The sequence below is a fragment of the Cherax quadricarinatus genome, unplaced genomic scaffold (genome assembly GCF_038502225.1).
Source record: "Cherax quadricarinatus isolate ZL_2023a unplaced genomic scaffold, ASM3850222v1 Contig3680, whole genome shotgun sequence".
In the NCBI taxonomy this organism is placed as follows: Eukaryota; Metazoa; Arthropoda; class Malacostraca; order Decapoda; family Parastacidae; genus Cherax; species Cherax quadricarinatus.
In genome coordinates this window covers 6,879-34,220 of record NW_027198706.1, presented here as the reverse complement: position 1 = coordinate 34,220, position 27,342 = coordinate 6,879, and the positions used below count along the sequence as shown (strand labels likewise).

At 38.0% G+C, this 27,342-nt stretch overlaps 1 protein-coding gene across 1 annotated transcript; it reads left to right on the top strand.

Moving 5' to 3' along the window:
* The first annotated feature begins 331 nt into the window (after positions 1 to 331).
* LOC138852068 (agrin-like) lies at positions 332 to 27,019 on the top strand. The gene is made up of 7 exons (XM_070081683.1): positions 332 to 486; positions 4,711 to 4,954; positions 7,421 to 7,585; positions 8,664 to 8,795; positions 13,694 to 13,812; positions 25,671 to 25,752; positions 26,764 to 27,019. Coding segments are annotated over exons 1-7 (999 nt in total). The 5' UTR covers positions 332 to 485.
* The last annotated feature ends 323 nt before the right edge of the window (positions 27,020 to 27,342 follow it).

Sequence of the window (27,342 nt, the reverse complement as noted above, 5' to 3'; positions counted from 1 at the left end):
GGTTTTGTCGATATTGAGAGTAAGTTTGTTGGTCATCATCCAAGTGGATATTTTTAGCAGCTCATCATTTACCGTGTTTCTAAATATGGTTTGGTTAAGGTGAGAGAAGATATAGGTGGTGTCATCTACAAAAAAGAACAGGTTTAAGTAGTTTGGAGGCATTAGGGAGGTCATTGATGTAAATGAGAAAGAGACGTGGTCCAAGAACACTGCAAGAACACTCTAAGGTACATTAAAAAAACTTCAAGCACAGTATTTTTTTAAATAATTGATTCTGCTTAAATACAGCATTTTAAATTGTCTCAGAAAGATTTACAGTTTTTCTCCATTGTAACTGTTATTGTATTCCAGGAGAGAGGTGCGAGGTACGTTTAGACCCCTGTGAAAGTCAGCCATGCCAAGCCGGTGCCTCCTGTGTAACCCTTCCATCTGAGGGCTTCCTCTGCAAGTGTCCTCCAGGCAGAACTGGTACTCTGTGTGACCAAAGTGAGTTCCTTTTTTTTTTTTTTAAATTTCTGTCATTTGGCCTTTACAGACTTATGATTTAGACTAGTTAGACTGAGGAGTGCCCAAAAAGTTATGCATAACCATGGGCATTGTACATGCATTCCAGTGTCACCCATTTCTGTTCTCAGTACATTACATCAATGACCTACCGAATGCTTATCACACTCCTCTTTCTCATTTACTACTCCGAAATCACCATATTATTTGCAGATGACACGACATACATCTTCTCTCACTCAAACCCAGTCATACTGGCCAACAATGTTAATGCTGAATTGCAGAAAATATCCCAGTGTCCAAGAATTTTCAAAAAAAAAAAAATTTTTATTTTTTCTTATGAAATGGTAGAGAATCTTTTTGTGAAGGTAATAAAACAAAAAGTACGAAATTTGATGGAAAATTGACGAAATTATGCTCTCGCGAATTTTGATGTGTCAGCGATATTTACGAATCGGCGATTTTGCCGACTTTGACTCCCATTTTAGGCCAATTACATTATTCCAGTCAACCAAATTCTTAGCTATTTCACTAGTATTACTTCTATTCTATCGATTGAGCACAAGAAATCGCCAAGTCAACTGTTTCAACTACAAAATAAAGTGATCAGAAATTGGTAATTTGGCCAATTTAACACAAAGTTCAAAATATTCCAATTTCAAAATAGGGTCCAGAATAAACAATGTAGGCATTCCTGGCACTAAACTAACATTTCCTCTGTTCATTAGTTATGTTTTGAGGCTTTACAAATAAATTCCATTTTGATTTTTTATTCACATAATGAATTTTTATTCACACCAAAAAATAGAAGATTTACTGTTATGCAATACTGTAATAATTGTATAAATATCATCACCACATTTGTGAATGTATATTAGACCCACCAGCTGGCGTGTATTAGACGTGTGAGGTCGTTTGTTTACTCTTGAACATCGGCAAAAATTTAACATTTCCGCTACTTTGAGCTCAGTTTCAAGCCATTTCCAGTGCTAAAACCAATCAAAATCATCTCTATTTCTGTAATATGTCTTCCATTCTATCAAATGAGACCAAGAAATCGCAAATACAACTATAAAAAACATACGAAAAAACACTGCAAAGTTGCTGTTTTAATCGAAAAATCATGATTTCAGTTTTTTTCTCTCATTATACACAGTGTGCTGCAGGATTTGTTTTATGTGGTGCACACATACCACATAGATGTATTCTCTCATATCTAGGCCCAAATGTACCACTCACAGTTTATCAGAGTGAGCTGAGCTCATGGCGTAGATCTACGGTTTGGACCCTGAACGTAAAGCCGTAGATCTACGGGACGGACCCTGAAAGGGTTAAACTTAGTGCACTTTATTAATCCCCTGTTACCCTTTAATAAGAATTACTGTGCACAGAAATTTCTGGTACAGTGAATTCCAAGTTACTTTAATAAACCTTTTCTAATTTATTTTTTTAATTTTCCCATTTAAATTCATTGAAATACAATTAAACTTCCAGTATTCCAGGCCCAAAAATTTACAAAACGGTAATTTTCCTAAATAAACTCTTTTATAATTGTAGACTACTTATTGGTCACTATTAAACAACTCTAATTTATAAACATGCACTAGAATTCTAACCCCTTTTGTATGCAGATATAAGCACATTGTTTTTCACTAACTTTTGCTATCATACCAAGTTACCATGCTTTTACTTAACCCTTTGACTGTTTTAACCCTTTGACTGTCGCGGCCGTATATATACGTCTTACGAGGTACCGTGTTTGACGTATATATACTCATAAATTCTAGCGGCTTCAAATCAAGCAGGAGAAAGCTGGTAGGCCCACATGTGAGAGAATGGGTCTGTGTGGTCAGTGTGCACCATATAAAAAAAATCCTGGAGCACGCAGTGCATAATGAGAAAAAAAAAAACTCCGACCGTTTTTTTTAATTAAAATGCCGACTTTGTGGTCTATTTTCGTATAGTATTTATGGTTGTATTCTCGTTTTCTTGGTCTCATTTGATAGAATGGAAAACATATTATAGAAATAGAGGTGATTTTGATTGGTTTTACTATAAAAAGAACCTGGAAATGGAGCTCAAAGTAGGGGAAATGTTTGATTTTTGCCGATGTTCAAAAGTAAACAAATGATGTCATTGTCCAATAAATGTCCAACTAGCCATTCTAATATGCAGTCATGAATGGGTTGACATTATTTATACAATTATTACAGTATTGCAGTAGTCTGCATAACAGTAAATCTTCTATTTTTTGTTTGAATAAAAATTCAAAATAGAAAGCAAGAGTAATATCAGAGGGGCCTGGAGACATGACTGATGAACAAAGAAAATGTTATTTTAGAGCCAGGAATGTCTGCATTGTTCATTCTGGACCTTATTTTGAAATTGTCATATTTTTTAATTTTCGTGAAATTGGCCAAATTGCAAATTTCTGACCACGTTATTAGGTAATTGAATTCGGTAAATGGGCAGTTTATTGTACTCAATCGATAGAAAAAATGGAGTTCTAAAGAAATAGTTACAAGTTTGGTCGACTGGAACAGAATTAGCCGAAAATAGGGCTCAAAGTGGGTGAAATCGCCGATTCGTAAATATAGTCACGGTCACTAACTTCACGAGAGCGTAATTCCGTCAGTTTCCCCATTAAATTTCATTTTGGTGTCATTACAAATCGGGAAAAGATTCTCTATCATTTCATAAGAAAAAAAAATTTTTTTTTTTTTGGAAATTTTGCGACACCAGGAGACACCTCAGGATTTGGGGTTCCAACAGTCAAGGGGTTAAAATGCATTCACCATCATTCATTCAGTTCTGTTATGCCAGAAATGTGCTGATATCACAATACAGATTATCCTCTGACTTCTTCATCCCCACCCCTCCTTCAGAGTTCAGTCACTGTACTTCCCACCTCCAGAACTTGAGTCTGGCTAGCCAGTTTTCCTGTCTCCCTTTGTTACCTTGCCTACACTCGACAGCACATCCATTTAAAACCACTTGTTTACATTCGCCCTTATCTAATATGCTCACACAAGCCTGCTTAATGCTCAAAAACCTAAAGCTCAAAGCCCCCTTTACTCCTATCCATTCAACAATTCCTTCCACCCTACATTTATACATCCTCTTCATCATCTGATCCCTGTCCATCTTTAAATGTTCAAACCACCTCAGCAACCTCACTGCCTCTGGTAAGACAGTGATAGTGTGAATGATGGTGAAAATGTTTTTTTTGGGTCACTCTGCCTCCGTGAAAGATGGCCCTCATGTTAAAATAATAATAATTTCAATTTTTTTTTAACGTGTTGGCCATTTCCCACTGAGGCAGGGTGATCCAAAAAGAAAGAAAAACCCCAAAAGAAAGATAAAACTTTCATCATCATTCAACACTTTCACCATCACTCATACATAATCACTGTCTTTGCAGAGGTACTCAGATACGACAGTTTAGAGGTCCCTCCAAACTGCCAATATCCCAAACCCCTCCTTTATAGTGCAGGCATTGTATTTCCCATTTCCAGGGCTCAAGTCTGGCTAACCGGTTTCCCTGAATCACTTCACAAAATTATGCATAAAAAATACGAAAATCTGAAGAGCCATAGGATGCACAATATTCCTGGCAAAACTTAATCTTGTCTTATAATCTGCTTAGGTTTTTAAGGGTCTAATACATGATATTGATAGGAAATTACAACAAAAGATACAAATTACTAAATGCATAATTTAAAATAAAAATGTTGTAATTTAAATGAAACTATGTAAAAATGTTACACATGGAATAACTGTAACTCACCAGATAGACAGGATTCAAACCCAAGGCCTGGTCTCAGACCGAGCCATGGGGGCGTTGACCCCCAAAACCATCTCCAGGTAAGGTACATTGGTTATAGAACCAATTTGCTAATTTTAGGACTGGCTTCCCATGGGTTTGAACCCTGTGCATTCATTTTGTTCATAGTTGTGTTTTAGAATTTTGATAGTTAATGACTGTATACCATAGATTTGGAGTGAAAATAAATAGGACTGGTGTGTGTCTGGAATGCAACTATAGTTTTCCCAAATAATTTATTCAAATTTTGTATTTGATGTGTTGATTCAGTTTGTGGTTTTCCAGCACATCACTACACAAATCAAGGGCTTAATATTTATAAATTTATTATTGTTTTATATCAGTTAATTTATGCAGACCTCATGCCTACTTAATCTCTACAGTGGACCGCACTCTTCGGGAGTCAGTTATTCCAGACTTTGATGGAGATGCCTATCTTGAACTCCCAACTCTAGAGAATGTTGGCAACTCTTTAGCCTTGGAGATCTGGTTTCTTACTAGATCTCCAGATGGTGTCCTGCTCTACAATGGACAGATGGGTGGGGGAGGAGACTTCATTGCCTTAAATCTTCGCAATGGACACGTTGAATTCTCCTATAACCTTGGCTCTGGTCTTGCCACTCTAGTGTGAGTAATTTCCCATTGAATCCACTTTTTTCCCTGTTTAATGGTTTCCTTAGGGTATCTTATGCAGTATTTTGATAAGTTGCATTATAGTTTGTACTTTAGACAATATTATTAAATATATATGGGGTAGGAATATTCAAGGGCACGAGAATGGGGCATGATGGTTATAAATCAACTATCAGGCTCTTGTAAGTCCCAGTTCCTAGTTCTGCACCTCATATTTTCACCTTTTAAGAAGTATCCGGTGTTTACCACTTCCATGTCTGATCTTTGTTATTCAGATTAATATCACAAAATTAGACCTGCTTCCTACACAGAATCACCAATTATAATGTGTTGTTTCAGATTCAGGCTGAAGTAAGTAGTGGACCACTGGTGTAGGTGGTAAACTTCAGGTCAGAGTGAGCAACATGAACAAGCACAATTTGTTCCTGAACTTACTCTGGCACAAGTAACGTCTCTTTAGCCACTCTCACGCTCTTGGTCTGGACCTGTGCTGTATCTGAGCAGTGATTGATGTGCTCAAGCTTGTCTAGGATATACTGATAAATTAAATCAATGTCATTAAGTCCTAATCATAGCAAATAACTTTAGTAAAGAGTTAATGTAGCTCATGACAAAAAATGTCAAACAAAGAAGCAAATTACTGTATAACAGGTCTGAGAGCCATGACCTGGCTTAAACCAATCCCTCAACCACCTTTGTAGTTGCACTTGCATGCCTTTGCACTAGCAACAAATAATCAAATTTGGAAGAATTTACAAGTTGAGCTTGATAAGTACAGAATAATTAATTGTAATGTATCAGATATTTTTTCAAACATGCAGATTAGCTCTTAATTTCAATGGAATATGCCTGATTAAAAATAGATGTATGCCAAAACTCTATATTAAAGATAATATACTGTTTATACAAAGCAGGTCAATAAAACAAATTAAGGGTACATAAATAGAATGAAGGAGATAGACATTCAAAATAGGAAATAAATTATTTCGTCACCAAGGAGTGCAACTCATTCTCATTAGTTGAGCACAAATAATATCTAGGCCAGGGGTCCCCAACCTGTGGCCCACAGGCTGCAAGTGGCCCTTCTGGGAAATGGATGTGACTCGTGTGAAATTGTTAATTCACTTTTTATGTAGGCTCTGCACTGCACAGTATCAGCAAAACTGTGCAGCCCTCATCACACATTTGACTATCAAATGTGGCCCACTTTTGTTCGGAAGGTCGAGAACCACTGCTCTAGGTGATATATACGTCTTTCAATATAGGTTTTTTCAGAATGATTGTATTAATAGCAATCCAAAGCATTCAATAACCACATTATAAAAATGACATACAATTCATCGTGGTAGGTATTGTTAGCCTGGATATAGTTGCTCTTGCTGCAGTAGTTTCAAGAAGTGGTGAAATTTTCACATCACTTTACTTTAGTGTACACTTTATGAAATGTATGTTTGTAATAATAATATTGCACTTGTTATTGAACTCCTTGCATGTATTTAATAGCATTTACATATTTATAATACAGTAACCATTTAATATAGTTTTGGCAGTAAAGTATTTATTGATCAGATATTCCTGAGTAATAATGCCATGGTATTTATTGCTATCCATAAGTATCTTTCCTGCTGCATATATTATCCCTTTAACTTTTTCCAACAAGGTAATGACCAAAGTACCCAGCACAGCTTCTATCCAGTGTGGGTCCATGCCAGTCCTCAGCCATCACATGTTCGAAATTTTACAATATGCACATCACCCCAAGGTGTCTGATTGCTGAACTTTTTCTTTATTCGAACATCTGCCAAGAGGACCTTATACTTTCTCTTCTTAAAGGCTGAATGCATCAAATTGATTTCCTGGTACCATCACACACATTTTGCCAAGCTCACATGCCACAGTTCTGTACCACACACTAGATTATGTCTCAGGTTGAAATAAAACTTTTTTTTAGCGAGTTTGTTTTGCACTGTATTTTTTTGCCGAGTAATTAATTATTTTCCACATTTTGTTTAAGCTAAATAATCCTATAATTGATTTGTACTGAATCTTCTTGGATATTTTTCACTTTTGTTTTTGTTATGTTTTTGCCTCATTTGGCCATTACCAGCTTGTACATGTGTGTCTTGTCCTGTTGAGGATAATTAAGGTAATACATATTTATTATACTTAGAAATTAATACTGTCCCCATTTGTATGCTACTTTGCAACAGAATTTAGTTCACAGTTCATCTGTATACTCAGTCACTGTCAAAAGAAGCTTAGCGAACAGATCTTGTGTTAGAAATGATTATCATTTATTAAATAATGTACATAGAAAATAAATTTTTAATGTCATAATTTGTTATATAGTCAGAATTTTGATTCATATATACTCCACCTTACAAATTATGAATACCAGTAACTCAGCCATCCAGAATGAAAAAAATTCCACCCTAACTTTCATCATCCTCCTGTTTACAGAAGTCCCAATCGAGTGCCACTGAACACTTGGCATGTGGTTCGTGTGCGCCGCAAGAAGAGGCGTGGCATCCTGAGACTTAATCAGGGTCGGAGGGTCATGGGCAAGAGTGGGCCTAGGCTAAAGGAACTCAACCTCAATCAGCCACTTTATCTTGGAGGCCTTGAGTAAGTTCATCATTATATTATAATGCCCACTCATAACAATTTAATTCCCAGCCTTATTACTAGTGTGAGAAATGCCATTTAGAGAATCATCTAGCTCATAAAAAGAAAAGAAAATGCAGAATTTAAATATTGCACTTTTTCTTTATTTCGAACACTTGCTTTATTTAGGAGGTAATAGTGGTACCTCGGGATACAAATTTAATTCATTCCAGGAGGCTGTTCGAGTGCCGATACTGAACGAATTTGTTCCCATAAGGAATAAAGTAAATTAGATTAGTCAGTGTCAGACCCCCAAAAATACACTTACAAAAGCACTTACAAAAATACACTTACGTAATTGTTCGAGTTGGGAGCTGTTCGTGTGCCGAGGTACCACTGTATTTAGTTAAGAATTTTACAAGTAAATAAATGGTTTTCTTTTAAGAATTTAGCTTTTTCCCTTTTTCTTATGATATAATCAAGACAATATATTCAAGAACTAACGAAGACTTCCATTTGGTTCAGATTTTATCATTATAAATATCTTTAAGACAATCAGAACACTTTTTAAGTCATTTTTTTTTTTAGTTATGGTTGTTTACTTTGGGAAAATCAGCCTTCTTCAAAAATTAATAATTGTATATTCTTCCTGTTTGAAAAATAAAACATGTTCTCCATCACAGAAACAAACAACTATTTCTTTGTGTAGTACGAAGTGTAGTTTACATGTAATAAAATACTGTTAAGCACAAAGAAAGCCACTAGCATGCCTGTGCATTTTGGGCAGACCAGTACTAATGCTTACACACTGCTTAAGATCAGACATACATTACCGAGTGGTAAATTTTAATTTTGTATTACTACAAAAAGAGAGGTAGCAAAAATGTTACAATTAGTACAATTTACAATAGAGGTACCAAAACATTACAAGTAGCACAATTTACAATAGTACAATTTTAAGTGTGTATTAATACTTTAAACTGATTTAGTGATCTTAAGTTAATTAGGATTTATTAAGTAGAAAAGATGTCTCCTCTTCAGTAACAAAACAAGATGTTATTTCTACCTTCAAAAACTAATGTCATAATTTTGTTCTCAGGAACTACACTAAGGCGCATCCAGACTCTGGGGTTACCATGGGTCTTAATGGAGCCATTCAGCGCCTTCTTGTCAATTCAGAAGTCTTTGACAACTTGGATGAGCGAGCCACAGGTGGTCGAGGTGTCCGCAGGTAAAGAGAGCATGATATTGTTTGGTAATTTGTATAGCTGTAGGACAGTAGTGACTTTTAGACTATTTTATCATAAGGGATAGAGGAGGGAGGGGGAAATGTGATATACAGTGCCTGCAGAAATAATCCAAACCTCTCCTTTATTATAATGAAAGTTGTCAAAAAGCAACAGTATAAACATTATAGAACAAAAACTATAATAATTGGTTCTTCCATTAATATTCTGTCGTTTCCCCTTTGACGACCATTTGGAGCCATTTGGTCATGCTTTCACTTAGATTCCCGAAGTAAGCAGTGGATAACTCGTTGACCCAAATGTCCTTGCTCTCCAGATTCAGGCATGCTATGGATGAAATGTGGCAGGATTCCATCTTTTTTTCTTCATGATATACCAGGCATTCTCAACAGGATTGAGTTCTGACCACTGTAAAACCTCAATATTATTCTCAGCAAGCCACTTTGATAATGATTTTTGTAATAAAAAAGGGAAGATTTGGATTATTTTTGTGGGAATTTTAACAGTACAAGAAAAAAAAGGAAATATGTAAAAATCCTTAATTTTGTTTAGAATATGACAGCATATATCCATGGAGGTATTACCATCTTGTAATATGAGAATGATATGAAGGCCTATTAAATATCTGTGGAAACAAAGTGTTTGAGCACATGGAAACCTAGTTCTAAAACTAGCAAGTTAGTACTTCACCACCGGTTTAAATAAAGTTAAGAATAATAATCCAACTAGGGTATATTTCTATATATGAAAGGTGTTTTCATGGGTCTCATTGTGATCATGTATACCTGTGGTGAGAGTGCTGGCCTGCTAGTTTTAGAACTGACTTGCCATGAATTCAAACCCTGTTTATTCCCAGAGTAAATAACAGTGCTATTATTATGATTTTTGTCAGCTTGTCAGGTATTTTTTCAATGTCAGGATTACTAGTCCTTTCTGTCTTGTAAATAAATAGGATGACAGTTAAATCTTATAAAACCTCTATTTACAATGAGAATACACTTTACATTGTATTTCTTTATCAATAGTCTTTATTCTTTCAATATTCCCTTTACAATTTAGGAGAGGAGGGGTAAAGGTGGCTTGGCTGACTGGCCAGATATTGTAGGGTAAACACAAGTTATACTGTGGAAATACAGGAATTGCAGCATTGTAAGGCTGTATTTCTGAGCAAAAAGTAGTATATTCCCAGGAATATGGGTGTAATCCTTTGACTACTGCCCAGAAGATGGGTATGAGGGTACATAATAGTTACCAGATAGCCACTCCTAAGCCCTTCCTCTATCAGTATAGAAATTTTGTTGCTGCCCCTGGATCCAGGCAAGAATACAGTAACTCTAAAATTATAATCATCACAAAACAAGGCATGGAGTGGAAAAATTACCCCAGACCATTACCACATATCACTGAACCACATTGGCTGTCTCCTACTAAGGGCAAGTGACCTCAAACATTTAACTCCTTTATTTATTCTGTAAGCTTCTTTTTGGGAGTTATCTTGCCTTGGTGAGAGATAACCTATGTTTCAAAAAAATCTCAGATAATAAACACAATAAATTAAAATAACCAGCACATCATCATACTGGTCAAAACAGTACTTATGCTGCCTAACTGCCTAATTTTGGGTGTGATTTACAGGGCCCCAAATCTTGATAGGGAGTGCAGTAAACTTCTATGGGACGAAATTCGTAAGGCATCTACATACGAAAATGTTGTGCTAATGGGAGATTTCAACTATAGACAGATTGACTGGAGCAATTTGACAGGAAATTTAGAGTCGGGTGACTTTCTTGATACGATCCAGGATTGTTTTTTAAAACAGTTTGTGACAGAGCCAACTAGGGGAAATAACCTCCTTGACTTGGTTCTTGCCAGTAGGGAAACACTAATTAATAATCTTGAGGTTAATGATGAGCTTGGGGAGAGTGATCACAAATCACTCAGTTTTAACATATCATGGAATTCCCCTAATAATGGCAATCAAGTCTCCGTCCCTGACTTTCGCTTGGCTGATTTCATAGGACTGAAAAATTACTTAGGTGGGCTGAACTGGAATGACCTGACTAGGGGTCAGGTAGGTGGTGATGGTTGCCGATATGATGCTTTCCAGGGCATAGTTCTAGCTGCTCAGTCAAATTATGTTCCAAATAGGGAAATCAGATCAAACAAAAATGATCCTAAATGGATGAACAATAGATTAAAATATCTGATTGGTCAAAAGAGAGGCATATATAGGCAAATCAAAAGAGGAGAGGGGCAATTAAGAAATCGATATATTCAGTTAAAGAGAGAAATAAAAAAGGGAATTAGAAAAGCAAAAAGAGATTATGAGGTTAAAGTTGCAAGAGAATCGAAGACTAACCCAAAAGGATTCTTTCAGGTATACAGAAGTAAGATCAGGGACAAGATAGGCCCACTCAAAAGTTCCTCGGGTCAGCTCACTGACAGTGATAAGGAAATGTGTAGAATTTTTAACACATACTTCCTCTCAGTTTTTACACAGGAGGATACCAGCGATATTCCAGTAATGATAAATTATGTAGAACAGGACGATAATAAACTGTGCACGATTAGGGTCACAAGTGACATGGTCCTTAGGCAAATAGATAAATTAAAACCTAACAAATCCCCAGGCCCTGATGAACTGTATGCAAGGGTTCTAAAGGAATGTAAAGAGGAGCTTAGCACACCTTTGGCTAATCTTTTCAACATATCACTACAAACTGGCATGGTGCCAGATAAGTGGAAAATGGCAAATGTGATACCTATTTTCAAAACAGGTGACAGGTCCTTAGCTTCGAACTATAGACCAATAAGCCTAACCTCCATAGTGGGAAAATTTATGGAATCAATAATTGCCGAGGCAGTTCGTAGCCACCTTGAAAAGCATAAATTAATCAACGAATCTCAGCATGGTTTTACAAAGGGGCGTTCCTGCCTTACGAATTTATTAACTTTTTTCACTAAGGTATTTGAGGAGGTAGATCATGGTAATGAATATGATATTGTGTATATGGACTTCAGTAAGGCTTTTGACAGGGTCCCACATCAGAGACTATTGAGGAAAATTAAAGCACATGGAATAGGAGGAGAAATTTTTTCCTGGATAGAGGCATGGTTGACAAATAGGCAGCAGAGAGTTTGCATAAATGGGGAGAAATCAGAGTGGGGAAGCGTCACGAGCGGTGTTCCACAGGGGTCAGTGTTGGGCCCCCTGCTGTTCACAATCTACATAAACGACATAGATGAGGGCATAAAGAGCGACATCGGCAAGTTTGCCGATGACACCAAAATAGGCCGTCGAATTCATTCTGACGAGGACATTCGAGCACTCTAGGAAGATTTGAATAGACTGATGCAGTGGTCGGAGAAGTGGCAGATGCAGTTTAATATAGACAAATGCAAAGTTCTAAATGTTGGACAGGACAATAACCATGCCACATATAAACTAAATAATGTAGATCTTAATATTACGGATTGCGAAAAAGATTTAGGAGTTCTGGTTAGCAGTAATCTGAAACCAAGACAACAGTGCATAAGTGTTCGCAATAAAGCTAATAGAATCCTTGGCTTCATATCAAGAAGCATAAATAATAGGAGTCCTCAGGTTGTTCTTCAACTCTATACATCCTTGGTTAGGCCTCATTTAGATTATGCTGCACAGTTTTGGTCACCGTATTACAGAATGGATATAAATTCTCTGGAAAATGTACAAAGGAGGATGACAAAGATGATCCCATGTATCAGAAACCTTCCCTATGAGGATAGACTAAGGGCCCTGAAACTGCACTCTCTAGAAAGACGTAGAATCAGGGGGGATATGATTGAGGTTTATAAGTGGAAGACAGGAATAAATAAAGGGGATGTAAATAGTGTGCTGAAAATATCTAGCCTAGACAGGACTCGCAGCAATGGTTTTAAGTTGGAAAAATTCAGATTCAGGAGGGATATAGGAAAGTACTGGTTTGGTAATAGAGTTGTGGATGAGTGGAACAAACTCCCAAGTACCGTTATAGAGGCCAGAACGTTGTGTAGCTTTAAAAATAGGTTGGATAAATACATGAGTAGATGTGGGTGGGTGTGAGTTAGACCTGATAGCTTGTGCTAACAGGTCGGTTGCCGTGTTCCTCCCTTAACTCAATGTGACCTGACCTGACTAGGTTGGGTGCATTGGTTTAAGCCGGTAGGGACTTGGACCTGCCTCGCATGGGCCAGTAGGCCTTCTGCAGTGTTCCTTCGTTCTTATGTTCTTATGTTCTTAACTGCAGCATTGTAAGTATTTATATAGTTTTCTCCATGATTTATAGTAATTTTGGTAAGAGCAAGCACTTTGAAGGAAGGCAGCCTTAGATCCCAAATTTAAGTCCTTGAACAGCATCAAGGATGCTCACACAAGACCAATCAGCAAAAATAGGCACAACAGATTGACCTCGTGCAAAAAACAAAAAAAAAAGTCAAAATGTGAATGAAAATAGCAAAGCACTCACTATAAAATATATTTCTGTAATATATGGAGTGTTTGCAATTTATTAATTGTACAAAATGCCCTTAATATAGGAAAAAGACACTTATTTTCTAAATTATTAAAAAAAATTGCATCATTTATGGAAAATTTGTATATTCTACAGAGGTGTCATTACTTTAACAGTCTTATATGCATAATTGAGAAAAAATTAAAATTCCCTAGAACACTTCAGAGTTCTTTAATTTTGTCTTTAGATTCATTGGACAAGCCACGTCTTCCTCTGCATGATTAGGTTCACTAACCATTATATATATTAAGAGTTATTACATTGATCTTACCATAAGTTCCAAATCAAATCAATAAGTAATCCTTGTGTAACATCAGCTACTTTCTGGACTAACACTTGTCATCTTGCTTCAGGTACAGAGGTCCTCCATGCCAGCTTAACCCATGCGAAAATGGTGGGGTCTGTCAGCCCTTCAGAAACAGATTTCTCTGTAAATGTCCCGCTGCTTACACTGGCAAGTTCTGTGAGAAACGTAAGTAATACGTTGCAGATTCACATTTTGTGTGTGTATGTTATTGTATTCATGGTTAACATGATAGTTACCCATTTAGTTGCATTTATCTCGTATATCCTGTGGCTAATGGATTAAGGGACTGGGCCCAAACATTATTAGTTAAGTAAGTTACAATACTAGTGGACTCTTCACAAAATAATAGTTGCTGTTACAATGGTAATTAGTTCGTCACTAAGTGAATTCATTCTTCTTTTTTTAACATGTCAGCCATTTCCCACCAAGGCAGGGTGACCCAAAAAGAAAGAAAAAATTTTCATCATCATTCAACACTTTCACCATCACTCATACATAATCACTGTCTTTGCAGAGGCGCTCAGATACGACAGTTTAGATGTCCCTCCAAACTGCCAATATCCCAAACCCCTCCTTTAAAGTTCAGGCATTGTACTTCCCATTTCCAGGACTTGAGTCCAGCTAACTGGTTTCCCTGAATTCTTTCACAAAATATTACCCTGCTCACACTGCAACAGCTTGTCAGGTCCCAAAACCATTAGTCTCCATTCACTATCTAACATGCTCACACACGCTTGCTGGAAGTCCAAACCCCTCCCCCACAAAACCTCCTTTACCCCCTCCCTCCAACATTTTCAAGGATGACCCCTACCCTGTCTTCCTTACCCTACAGATTTATAAGCTCTCCAGTCATTCTACATTGTTCCATTCTCTCTAAATTCATTCATATGAACATAAATTTATGGAAAGCACAACCCCCCTTTGGGATAAAGTAGCACTGTACAATCATAAAATACAGTGGACCCTCTTTTTTCGTAATTAATCTACTCCAGAGAGTGTGACTAATGGTGAAATTGACGATTTATGAAACCATTTTCCCCATAAGAAATAATGTAAGTCCAGTTAATCCATTCCAGACACCCAAAATTATTAAAACAATAATTTTTTTACATGAAATATAGATATACATACACAGAAAACAATGAGACATGAAGAATGAAACAATAATAACATGACACTTTCCTTTATTGAAGATTCTTCGTAGTGTATGGAAGACGGGAGAAGGAGAGAGGATGGATTAATTACTGTTTGGAAGGGGAATTCCCTTCCATAAAGACTTCAGGTACCAAGTGCTTTTCCAGGGTTACTTCCCTTTGTTTTTTAATGCCACTAGAACCAACTTGAGAGCCACTGCACACCTGTGGCACTAAATATCTGTCCAGAGAGCTCTGTTTCTGGCATCTCTAAGATTTCCCTAAAAGGGGACAAGACATTGTCATTGTGCATGTTGCCGACATGGCTTGCAAGAGCTTTGTCAGGGTGATGTTCCTCCACAAATCTTTCCATACTGCTCCACATTGCACAAATCTCCTTAATCTCTGAAGGCACCTTCATCCATCTTGCTCCCTCCTCCTCTGAAGCAATTTCCTGAGCTGTGGTCTGTTGCTTGTCCAGATGAAGCTCTTACAGCTCTTCATTGTGGTCCTCCAACTTTTCCACATCCTCGCCACTCACATCCAACCCCATGGAATTCCCCAATGCCACAATAGATTCCACAACTGGCATAGGGTTCTCAGGGTCAGCCCTAAATCCTTCAAAATCCCTCTCTTGGACACAATCTGGCAAAAAAATTTTCCAAGCAGAGTTCAAAGTCCAAGCCTTACCTATAAGATTTATGCAATGGAGGATACTGAAGTGATCTTTCCAAAACTCTCTGAGGGTCAATTGAGTGTCTGAGGTCACAGCAAAGCACCGTTGAAACATTACTTTAGTGTACGGTTTTTTGAAGTTTGAAATGATCTGCTGGTCCATGGGCTGGATGAGAGGAGTGTGATGAAATAAAACTCCTTCACCATTTGGTCATCCAAGTCTGGAGGATGAGCAGGTGCATTGTCCATTACCAGGAGTCACTTGAGTTTCAATTTATTTTCTAGGAGATATTTCTTCACATTGGGGTCAAACACTTCATTGAACCAATCAAGGAAAATGTCCCTCGTGACCCATGCCTTACTGTTAGCCTTCCACATCACACAGGTTACTCTTGGCAACACTGTTTTTCTTAAACACACTGGGATTTTCAGTGTGATACACCAGTAATGGCTTCACTTTGAAATCCCCACTATCATTACTACAGAACAAAAGAGTAAGCCTGTCTTTCATAGGCTTGTGTCCTGCCAGTGCCTCTCCCTCCTGCATGATGTAGCAGGACAGAGGTGCTTCATTGTTTAGCCTGGATAAAGTATGGATGGAGGCTGTGGGGAAATGGTAAGATAAGACTTTGTTTAGATTTTTAACCCCAGAGAGTTAGCCACCCAGGATAACCCAAGGAAGGCAGTGTGTTATTGAGGGACTGTCTTATTTCCATTGGGGTCCTTAATCTTTTGTCCCAGGATGTGACCCACACCAGTCAACTAACACCCAGGTGCCTACTTGCTAGGTGAACAGGGACAACAGGCATAAGGAAGCATGTCCAATGTTTCCACCCTTGCCAGGGATCAAACCAAGGACACTATGTGTAAAGTGAGTGTGTTGCCTACCAGGACATGGGACACCTTGGGTGTGGTTATGTAGGTGGCCTAATGTGGGTGATGATATGGGTGACTGGGTGGGTGAGTGTACAGTTGGTGGTATGGGTGGTAATGAGGGTCAATTAATCAATTTATTTCCACATGATACATTGCTTGTACAAAATTGGATGACATTACATAACTTGCATGGAAAGCCCCTTAGTTGTTCAGAGCATTTCAAGCAAGCTTAAACCTAACTTATGTCTACAAGGACTATTGTATGTAAAAATACTAGTCATTAATGATTTTAACGACAAAATGGATTACATGAATATGAAACAAATGTACTTGAGGCAGATAAAATCATAGCAAGGAATAAGAATACTACTTAGATTATACTACATTAAAATTCTTCTTTCAACAAACCGGCCATATCCCACCGAGGCAGGGTGGCCCAAAAGGAATAACGAGAGTTTAAAAAGAATAAGAAGAAGAAAATTGTCAAAGTGGGAAGTCTGAATGTGCGTGGATGTTGTGCAGATGATAAGAAAGAGATGATTGTGGATGTTATGAATGAGAAGAAGCTGGATGTCCTGGCTTTAAGTGAAACAAAGCTGAAGGGGGTGGGAGAGTTTCAGTGGAGAGGAATAAATGGGATTAGGTCAGGGGTTTCAAATAGAGTTAGAGCTAAAGAAGGAGTAGCAATAATGTTGAAGGATAAGCTATGGCAGGAAAAGAGGGACTATAAATGTATTAATTCAAGGATTATGTGGAGTAAAATAAAGATTGGATGTGAAAAGTGGGTTATAATAAGCGTGTATGCACCTGGAGAAGAGAGAAGTGTAGAGGAGAGAGAGAGATTTTGGGAAATGTTGAGTGAATGCGTGGGGAGTTTTGAATCAAGTGTGAGAGTAATGGTGGTTGGGGATTTCAATGCTAAAGTGGGTAAAAATGTTATGGAGGGAGTAGTAGGTAAATTTGGGGTGCCAGGGGTAAATGTAAATGGGGAGCCTTTAATTGAGCTATGTGTAGAAAGAGATTTGGTAATAAGTAATACATATTTTATGAAAAAGAGGATAAATAAATATACAAGGTATGATGTAGCACGTAATGAAAGTAGTTTATTAGATTATGTATTGGTGGATAAAAGGTTGATGGGTAGGCTCCAGGATGTACATGTTTATAGAGGGGCAACTGATATATCGGATCATTATTTAGTTGTAGCTACAGTTAGAGTAAGAGGTAGATGGGAAAAGAGGAAGGTGGCAACAACAAGTAAGAGGGAGGTGAAAGTGTATAAACTAAGGGAGGAGGAAGTTCGGGTGAGATATAAGCGACTATTGGCAGAAAGGTGGGCTAGTGCAAAGATGAGTAGTGGGGGGGTTGAAGAGGGTTGGAATAGTTTTAAAAATGCAGTATTAGAATGTGGGGCAGAAGTTTGTGGTTATAGGAGGGTGGGGGCAGGAGGAAAGAGGAGTGATTGGTGGAATGATGAAGTAAAGGGTGTGATAAAAGAGAAAAAGGTAGCTTATGAGAGGTTTTTACAAAGCAGAAGTGTTATAAGAAGAGCAGAGTATATGGAGAGTAAAAGAAAGGTGAAGAGAGTGGTGAGAGAGTGCAAAAGGAGAGCAGATGATAGAGTGGGAGAGGCACTGTCAAGAAATTTTAATGAAAATAAGAAAAAATTTTGGAGTGAGTTAAACAAGTTAAGAAAGCCTAGGGAAAGTATGGATTTGTCAGTTAAAAACAGAGTAGGGGAGTTAGTAGATGGGGAGATGGAGGTATTAGGTAGATGGCGAGAATATTTTGAGGAACTTTTAAATGTTAAGGAAGAAAGGGAGGCAGTAATTTCATGCACTGGTCAGGGAGGTATACCATCTTTTAGGAGTGAAGAAGAGCAGAATGTAAGTGTGGGGGAGGTACGTGAGGCATTACGTAGAATGAAAGGGGGTAAAGCAGCTGGAACTGATGGGATCATGACAGAAATGTTAAAAGCAGGGGGGGATATAGTGTTGGAGTGGTTGGTACTTTTGTTTAATAAATGTATGAAAGAGGGGAAGGTACCTAGGGATTGGCAGAGAGCATGTATAGTCCCTTTATATAAAGGGAAAGGGGACAAAAGAGACTGTAAAAATTATAGAGGAATAAGTTTACTGAGTATACCAGGAAAAGTGTACGGTAGGGTTATAATTGAAAGAAGTAGAGGTAAGACAGAATGTAGGATTGCGGATGAGCAAGGAGTTTTCAGAGTGGGTAGGGAATGTGTAGATCAAGTGTTTACATTGAAGCATATTTTTTTTTTTTTTTTTTTTTCAACAAGTCGGCCGTCTCCCACCGAGGCAGGGTGACCCAAAAAAGAAAGAAAATCCCCAAAAAGAAAATACTTTCATCATCATTCAACACTTTCACCACACTCACACATTATCACTGTTTTTGCAGAGGTGCTCAGAATACAACAGTTTAGAAGCATATACATATAAAGATACACAACATATCCCTCCAAACTGCCAATATCCCAAACCCCTCCTTTAAAGTGCAGGCATTGTACTTCCCATTTCCAGGACTCAAGTCCGACTATATGAAAATAACCGGTTTCCCTGAATCCCTTCACTAAATATTACCCTGCTCACACTCCAACAGATCGTCAGGTCCCAAGTACCATTCGTCTCCATTCACTCCTATCTAACACGCTCACGCACGCTTGCTGGAAGTCCAAGCCCCTTACCCACAAAACCTCCTTTACCCCCTCTCTCCAACCCTTTCGAGGACGACCCCTACCCCGCCTTCCTTCCCCTATAGATTTATATGCTTTCCATGTCATTCTACTTTGATCCATTCTCTCTAAATGACCAAACCACCTCAACAACCCCTCTTCTGCCCTCTGACTAATACTTTTATTAACTCCACACCTTCTCCTAATTTCCACACTCCGAATTTTCTGCATAATATTTACACCACACATTGCCCTTAAACAGGACATCTCCACTGCCTCCAACCGTCTCCTCGCTGCTGCATTTACCACCCAAGCTTCACACCCATATAAGAGTGTTGGTACTACTATACTTTCATACATTCCCTTCTTTGCCTCCATAGATAACGTTTTTTGACTCCACATATACCTCATACCTTTTTTTCCTCATCAATTCTATGATTAACCTCATCCTTCATAAACCCATCCGCCGACACGTCAACTCCCAAGTATCTGAAAACAGTATTTAGATAAAGGTAGGGAAGTTTTTATTGCATTTATGGATTTAGAAAAGGCATATGATAGAGTGGATAGAGGAGCAATGTGGCAGATGTTGCAAGTATATGGAATAGGTGGTAAGTTATTAAATGCTGTAAAGAGTTTTTATGAGGATAGTGAGGCTCAGGTTAGGGTGTGTAGAAGAGAGGGAGACTACTTCCCGGTAAAAGTAGGTCTTAGACAGGGATGTGTAATGTCACCATGGTTGTTTAATATATTTATAGATGGGGTTGTAAAGGAAGTAAATGCTAGGGTGTTCGGGAGAGGGGTGGGATTAAATTATGGGGAATCAAATTCAAAATGGGAATTGACACAGTTACTTTTTGCTGATGATACTGTGCTTATGGGAGATTCTAAAGAAAAATTGCAAAGGTTAGTGGATGAGTTTGGGAATGTGTGTAAAGGTAGAAAGTTGAAAGTGAACATAGAAAAGAGTAAGGTGATGAGGGTGTCAAATGATTTAGATAAAGAAAAATTGGATATCAAATTGGGGAGGAGGAGTATGGAAGAAGTGAATGTTTTCAGATACTTGGGAGTTGACGTGTCGGCGGATGGATTTATGAAGGATGAGGTTAATCATAGAATTGATGAGGGAAAAAAGGTGAGTGGTGCGTTGAGGTATATGTGGAGTCAAAAAACGTTATCTATGGAGGCAAAGAAGGGAATGTATGAAAGTATAGTAGTACCAACACTCTTATATGGGTGTGAAGCTTGGGTGGTAAATGCAGCAGCGAGGAGACGGTTGGAGGCAGTGGAGATGTCCTGTCTAAGGGCAATGTGTGGTGTAAATATTATGCAGAAAATTCGGAGTGTGGAAATTAGGAGAAGGTGTGGAGTTAATAAAAGTATTAGTCAGAGGGCAGAAGAGGGGTTGTTGAGGTGGTTTGGTCATTTAGAGAGAATGGATCAAAGTAGAATGACATGGAAAGCATATAAATCTATAGGGGAAGGAAGGCGGGGTAGGGGTCGTCCTCGAAAGGGTTGGAGAGAGGGGGTAAAGGAGGTTTTGTGGGCAAGGGGCTTGGACTTCCAGCAAGCGTGCGTGAGCGTGTTAGATAGGAGTGAATGGAGACGAATGGTACTTGGGACCTGACGATCTGTTGGAGTGTGAGCAGGGTAATATTTAGTGAAGGGATTCAGGGAAACCGGTTATTTTCATATAGTCGGACTTGAGTCCTGGAAATGGGAAGTACAATGCCTGCACTTTAAAGGAGGGGTTTGGGATATTGGCAGTTTGGAGGGATATGTTGTGTATCTTTATATGTGTATGCTTCTAAACTGTTGTATTCTGAGCACCTCTGCAAAAACAGTGATAATGTGCGAGTGTGGTGAAAGTGTTGAATGATGATGAAAGTATTTTCTTTTTGGGGATTTTCTTTCTTTTTTGGGTCACCCTGCCTCGGTGGGAGACGGCCGACTTGTTGAGAGCATGGACACTGGGGTCATCCCACAGCTACTAAAAACAACAGACATAGCCCCACTCCACAAAGGGGGCAGTAAAGCAATAGTAAAGAACTACAGACCGATAACGCTAACATCCCATATCATAAAAATCTTTGAAAGGGTCCTAAGAAGCAAGATCACCACCCATCTAGATACACATCAATTACACAACCCAGGGCAACATGGGTTTAAAGCAGGTCGCTCCTGTCTGTCCCAACTACTGGATCACTACGACAAGGTCCTAGATGCACTAGAAGACAAAAAGAATGCAGATGTAATATACACAAACTTTGCAAAAGCCTTCAACAAGTGTGACCATGGCGTAATAGTGCACAAAATGCGTGCTAAAGGAATAACAGGAAAAGTTGGTAGATGGATCTATAATTTCCTCACAAGCAGAACACAGAGTAGTAGTCAACAGAGTAAAGTCTGAGGCGGCTACGGTGAAAAGCTCTGTTCTGCAAGGCACAGTACGTGTACTTGCTCCCATCTTGTTTCTTATCCTCATATCTGACATAGACAAGGATGTCAGCCACAGCACCATGTCTTCCTTTGCAGACGACACCTGAATCTGCATAACAGTGTCTTCCATTGCAGACACTGCAAGGCTCCAGGGGGACATCAACCAAATCTTTCAATGGGCTGCAGAAAACAATATGAAGTTCAACGATGAGAAATTTCAATCACTCCAATATGGTAATCATGAGGAAATTAAAACTTCATCAGAGTATAAAACAAATTCCAGCCACACAATAGAGCAAAAAACTAACGTCAAAGACCTGGGAGTGATTATGTCGGAGGATCTCGTCTTCAAGGACCAAAACATTGTATCAGTCGCGTCTGCTAGAAAAATGACAGGATGGATAATGAGAACCTTCAAAACTAGGGATGCCAAGCCAATGATGACACTCTTCAGGCTGCTTGTTCTATCTAGGCTGGACTATTGCTGCACACTAACAGCACCTTTCAAGGCAGGTGAAATTGCTGACCTAGAAAATGTACAGAGAACCTTCACGGCACGCATAACGGAGATAAAACACCTCGGTTACTGGGAGCGCTTGAAGTTTCTGAACCTGTACTCCCTGGAATGCAGGCGGGAGAGATGCATGATTATATACACCTGGAAAATCCTAGAGGGACTAGTACCAAACTTGCACACGAAAATCACTCTCTACGAAAGCAAAAGACTCGGCAGACGCTGCAACATCCCCCCAATGAAAAGCAGGGGTTTCACTAGCACGTTAAGAGACAACACAATAAGTGTCAGGGGCCCAAGACTGTTCAACTGCCTCCCAGCATACATAAGGGGGATTACCAATAGACCCCTGGCTGTCTTCGAGCAGGCACTGGACAAGCACCTAAAGTTGGTACCTGACCAGCCGGGCTGTGGCTCGTATGTTGGATTCAACACATTAAAAAACAAGACAGGAGATTTAAATACCTTACCACACTTTATATACAAAAAAGCATCACAAGTGCTATCACCAATCATTGCAACACTCTTTAGCAAATCCATAGAATCCTCTACCTTCCTTACAGTTCTCAAAATAGCAAGGGTCACCCCGATCCATAAAGGAGGAGACCAAACAGACTTGAATAACTATAGGCCAATATCCAACTTACACCCTCTCTAAAATCTTCAAAAAATTTATTCATAAGCGAATCTATTCCTACCTCATCTCCCACAACATACTCAACCCCTGTCAATTTGGGTTTAGGCCTAATAAAAATACTAATGATGCTATTATACACATGCTAGAACACACATACACTGCAATAAAGAAAAAAGAAGTCCCACTGGGATCTTCATTGACTTACGTAAAGCTTTTGATACAGTTGACCATGACTTGCTCCATATAAAATTGTTGCACTGTGGTATAAGAGGGCACTCCCTCAACTACCCAAAGTCTTACCTCAGCAACAGAAGCCAATATGTGTACACAAATGGGGCAAACTCTTCCGCACAGCCAATTACAGTTGGAGTCCCACAGGGAAGTGTCCTAGGCCCTCTTCTCTTTCTCATATACATAAATGACCTACCAAATGCATCACAACTACTCAAACCTATTTGCAGATGACACTACATACGTCTTCTCTCACCCGAGCCCAGTCACGCTAGCCAATACTGTAAATACCGAATTACAGAAAATATCTACTTGGATGAGGACTAACAAACTTACTCTAAACATTGACAAAACCTACTTCATTCAGTTTGGTAACAGAGCTACAGACGTCCCTCTTAAGATAATGATAAACGGATCACCTATCACAAAACTCACAGAGGGAAAATTCTTAGGAATCCACCTTGATAACAGACTCAAATTTCAAACACACATACAACAAATTTCCAAAAAAATTTCCAAGACCGTAGGCATACTATCGAAGATACAGTACTATGTTCCACAGTCGGCCCTCCTGGCCCTATATCACTCGCTTATTTACCCCTATCTCACCTATGGAATTTGTGCATTGGGCTCAACAACAATAAACCATCTCAGACCATTAATTACCCAACAAAAGGCTGCAGTCAGAATGATGATAAATTCCCACTACAGGCAGCACACTCCACCAATATTCAAAACTCTAAACCTACTCAACATACAAAACATCCATACATTTTACTGCACCTACTACATACATAGAACACTTAACTCTGATATAAACCCTCCCCTCAAATGTCTCCTTACCAACCTCAACAGAACACATGGCACAGATCACTCTTTGATGTTCCTCGTGTCCACCTCATGCTATGCAAAAACTCAATGCACATAAAAGGCCCTAAAATCTGGAATTCATTACCTGTGAATATAAAAGAAACACTGTCTGTTTATAAATTCAAGTCTTCTCAAAAAACACTTACTCACCCACAACTAAATAAATACTGAATAATTGTATCTCATAAATGTCTAACCTGTGACCCAATCAAACTTTGTTATTTTTTAATTACATTACCTAACAGAATACTCAATTCTATTGAATGCTCAGCAACACAGTAAATGACCATATGACTGTCTTTGTAATATTCATTTGTGCTAAATTGTTATCATTTTACAATAATATTTTTACCACTGAATATATCATTGCCAAGTTAATTTTAAGCCTTCCCATAATGGTCTGCATACAAAGGGCTTTGGCATGTTGCACTTTAATAATTATATTCCTATGTACTTCTCTGTATCATTTTCAAATTAATAAATAAATAAATTGCATGCAGCTAGCAGTAACAGCCTGGTTGATCAGGCCCTGATCCACCATGAGGCCTGGTCACAGACCAGGCCGCGGGAGCGTTGACCCCCGGAGCTCTCTCCAGGTAAACTCCAGGAGCATCAGGACTACGTTACACCAAGACTACTTTTAAATTCCTAAAATTGACATTACAGTATACTATCACTGATCGTCTTTTTTTTTTATAGAACTTGTCTCTTTGCTTATACAGAATAATTGCATGCTAAACAAAGCATAAATTCATTGTTGCAATGATATTACAAATTATATTTCATTGATGTTAAATAATTCTAACTAAATTTAGGATGACAAATGTTAATTTAGCCTTTCTGGGGTCGGTCCCATAAAATTATGGCTTTGAAGCCAGGGTTGGTCCCGTAAAACTATGCCAAAATTCTAGCGGCTTCCAATCTTGCAGGAGAAAGCTGTTTTTGGTGTAAAACAGTGACTTTGTACTGTATTTTCCTATGGTTTTTATGGTTATATTCTCGGTCTCATTTGATAGAATGGAAGATATATTACAGAAATAGAGATGGTTTATAGACTAAAAGTACATAGTTTGAAACTGAACTCAAAGTAGCAGAAAAGTTTGATTTTTCTGATGTTCACTAGTAAACAAAACACGTCATGTGTCCAATACACGTCAACTGGCCAGTCTAATATGCATTCACAAATGCACTGACATTATTTATACAATTATTACCATTATGCAGTAGTATGAATAACAGTAAATCTTCTATTTGTTGTGCGAATAAAAATTCAAAATGAAAAGCAAGCATAATGTAAGAGGGGACTGAAGACGTGAGTAATGGACAGAGAAAATGTTATTGTAGTGCCAGGAATATCTACACTATTTATTCTGGCCCCTGTTTTGAAATTGGCCTTTCTTGAATTCTGTATGAAATTGGCCAAATTAGTAATTTCTGATTTTATTGGGTAGTTGAAATAGGTAAATGGGCAGTTTCTTGTACTCAATTGATAGAATAAAAGGAGTTCTAGCTAAACAGCTATGAGTTTGGTTGACTGGAACATTGGAATTGGCCCAAAATAGGACTCAAAATGGGCGAAATCGCTGATGCATAAATATCGCCAAATTTGCGAGAGCGTAATTCTACAAGTTTTCCATCAAATTTTGTTCTTTTGGTTTCATTACCTTCAGGAAAAAATTCTCTATCATTTCATAAGATTTTTTTTTTAATTCTTCGACCCTGGTAGCAGGTTTGCCAGCAAGGGTCTCAACTCTCAAAGGGTTAAACAAGTTTAGGTTAGTTTTTGTCCAAAAACTTAAAATTTTTTATACTTGACTAATTCACAAAAAAAATATCAGAGCAGAAATTTTTCACCTTGTTTGACCAGTTTTGCCTAAAAACCATATTACAACATATGCATCACCAATAAATATATGCCCAGCAATTCTTATAATCATAACTATACTTTCTTAGGTGTTGATGAAGAGCAGATGATGAAACCAGTCAAGTTTGATGGCAAGACCTTCCTTAAGTTCCCTAACATGGTGTACAGAATGTAAGTGATTACCAGAAGGGATGTTTGTAGGTTCATACATAAAAATGTGTCCATATATGCCTTGTTTTAATCTTAGGTATGGTACTTATAATTCTGGGATTCATTCATTAAAATGCCCAATTTCCCCTTGCTTCATGCTGAACATCATCATCTTGCACTTTGTTGGTGGCAGTTTTATCACTAATGTATCAAAACTTTAATGGCTCAGAGTATCCTCAGTTTAGCTACATATTGGAAATTCTTAATTAACAAACAACACTTTTACTGCCATTAACTAGTACATGATTAACTTATCTTGATGATTATTGTGATATAAGTACTTTATCCAGCTGTCATGAACTTTTAACTTGCAGCAGCCAAAGGGTCTTTTTAATACTGTATTGACATTAGCTCCCACTTTTGTATGAATGGCACAAAGTTATGGAGACCAAAGTGATATTTGAAGTTGACAGAAGGGCAAGTAGGTTAATAAGAATATTGACGCTGTAAACTTCAGAGATCAGAAGGTTGAATATGGTACGTTAATATTATCGAAGGTGTAAACACAAACTCAGCTCGAGGGGGATAAAAACAGTATCGAAGCATAGATGTTAGAGTGGGTATTTTACTACATATAACAGTTTTTATATATTTTTTGCATGATTATTTTTAAAAGCATTTTGATAGTTTGAGGGTGTGCATCTTTATATTTAAGAAACTTCTTCAAATATAAATTAATGTCAGTGCTACTAACATACTTTGCTCAAAAGTAGGACTTGCTTATGCTGTATAATAGAAATATTGACCCTTGCTGCTTTACTAATAATAAACCTAATATAACAGTCTCCTACACTTCCTTCCTCCATTCTTTTTTTTTTTTTTTTTGCTCCTTTTTATTTTCTCCTTTACCTCATCTTACTAATTCCCTTTCATCCTCCATTTCCATTATACCAGTCCTACTTTTCACATTTCATCATTGAATACTTCCACTAACACCTTCCTTGCATCCTTTGGTGATGGGTCCTTCTACAGAAACCTAACCCATTACAACCTCACTGCCGATGACTATGATGCCTATGATTTTCCGGAGCCTTGGACAGATGTTGACCTCAGTTACCCAACCGAGTATGACCTCGAAGATGACATAGCTTTTCTAGAAGAGGAAGACTATGAGGATGAAGGAAAGGCAGAAGAAATTGAAATGTTGGAAAAAAAGAAGGAAGAAGAGATGGTCTCCTTGGGTGAAGAAGTTGAATTCAAATTCAAATTCAAAGTTTATTCTCTATAAGGATTACAATGCTGAGTTTACAGAATTTGGTTATTGTGTGGTTTACATGTAGTAAAATAATAATTACAGAGTGTACCACTAGAACACCTAGCATGGCTAGGCATTTCGGGCAGACTTAAATTAAATCTTAAGTTTAAAATATTACAAAATTATGAGGTAAGTTGGTATTATGGCTAAGTGACTAAATACTAGTTTGTGAGTTTAGCAATGTGAATGCTTTTGTTTTGGCACTATACATAGTTTCAGTATTGGAGTATCACAGGCCAACTTATGACTAGTTAAGATTCATTATTTTGAGATTGAGATTGATATTTCTGTTTATG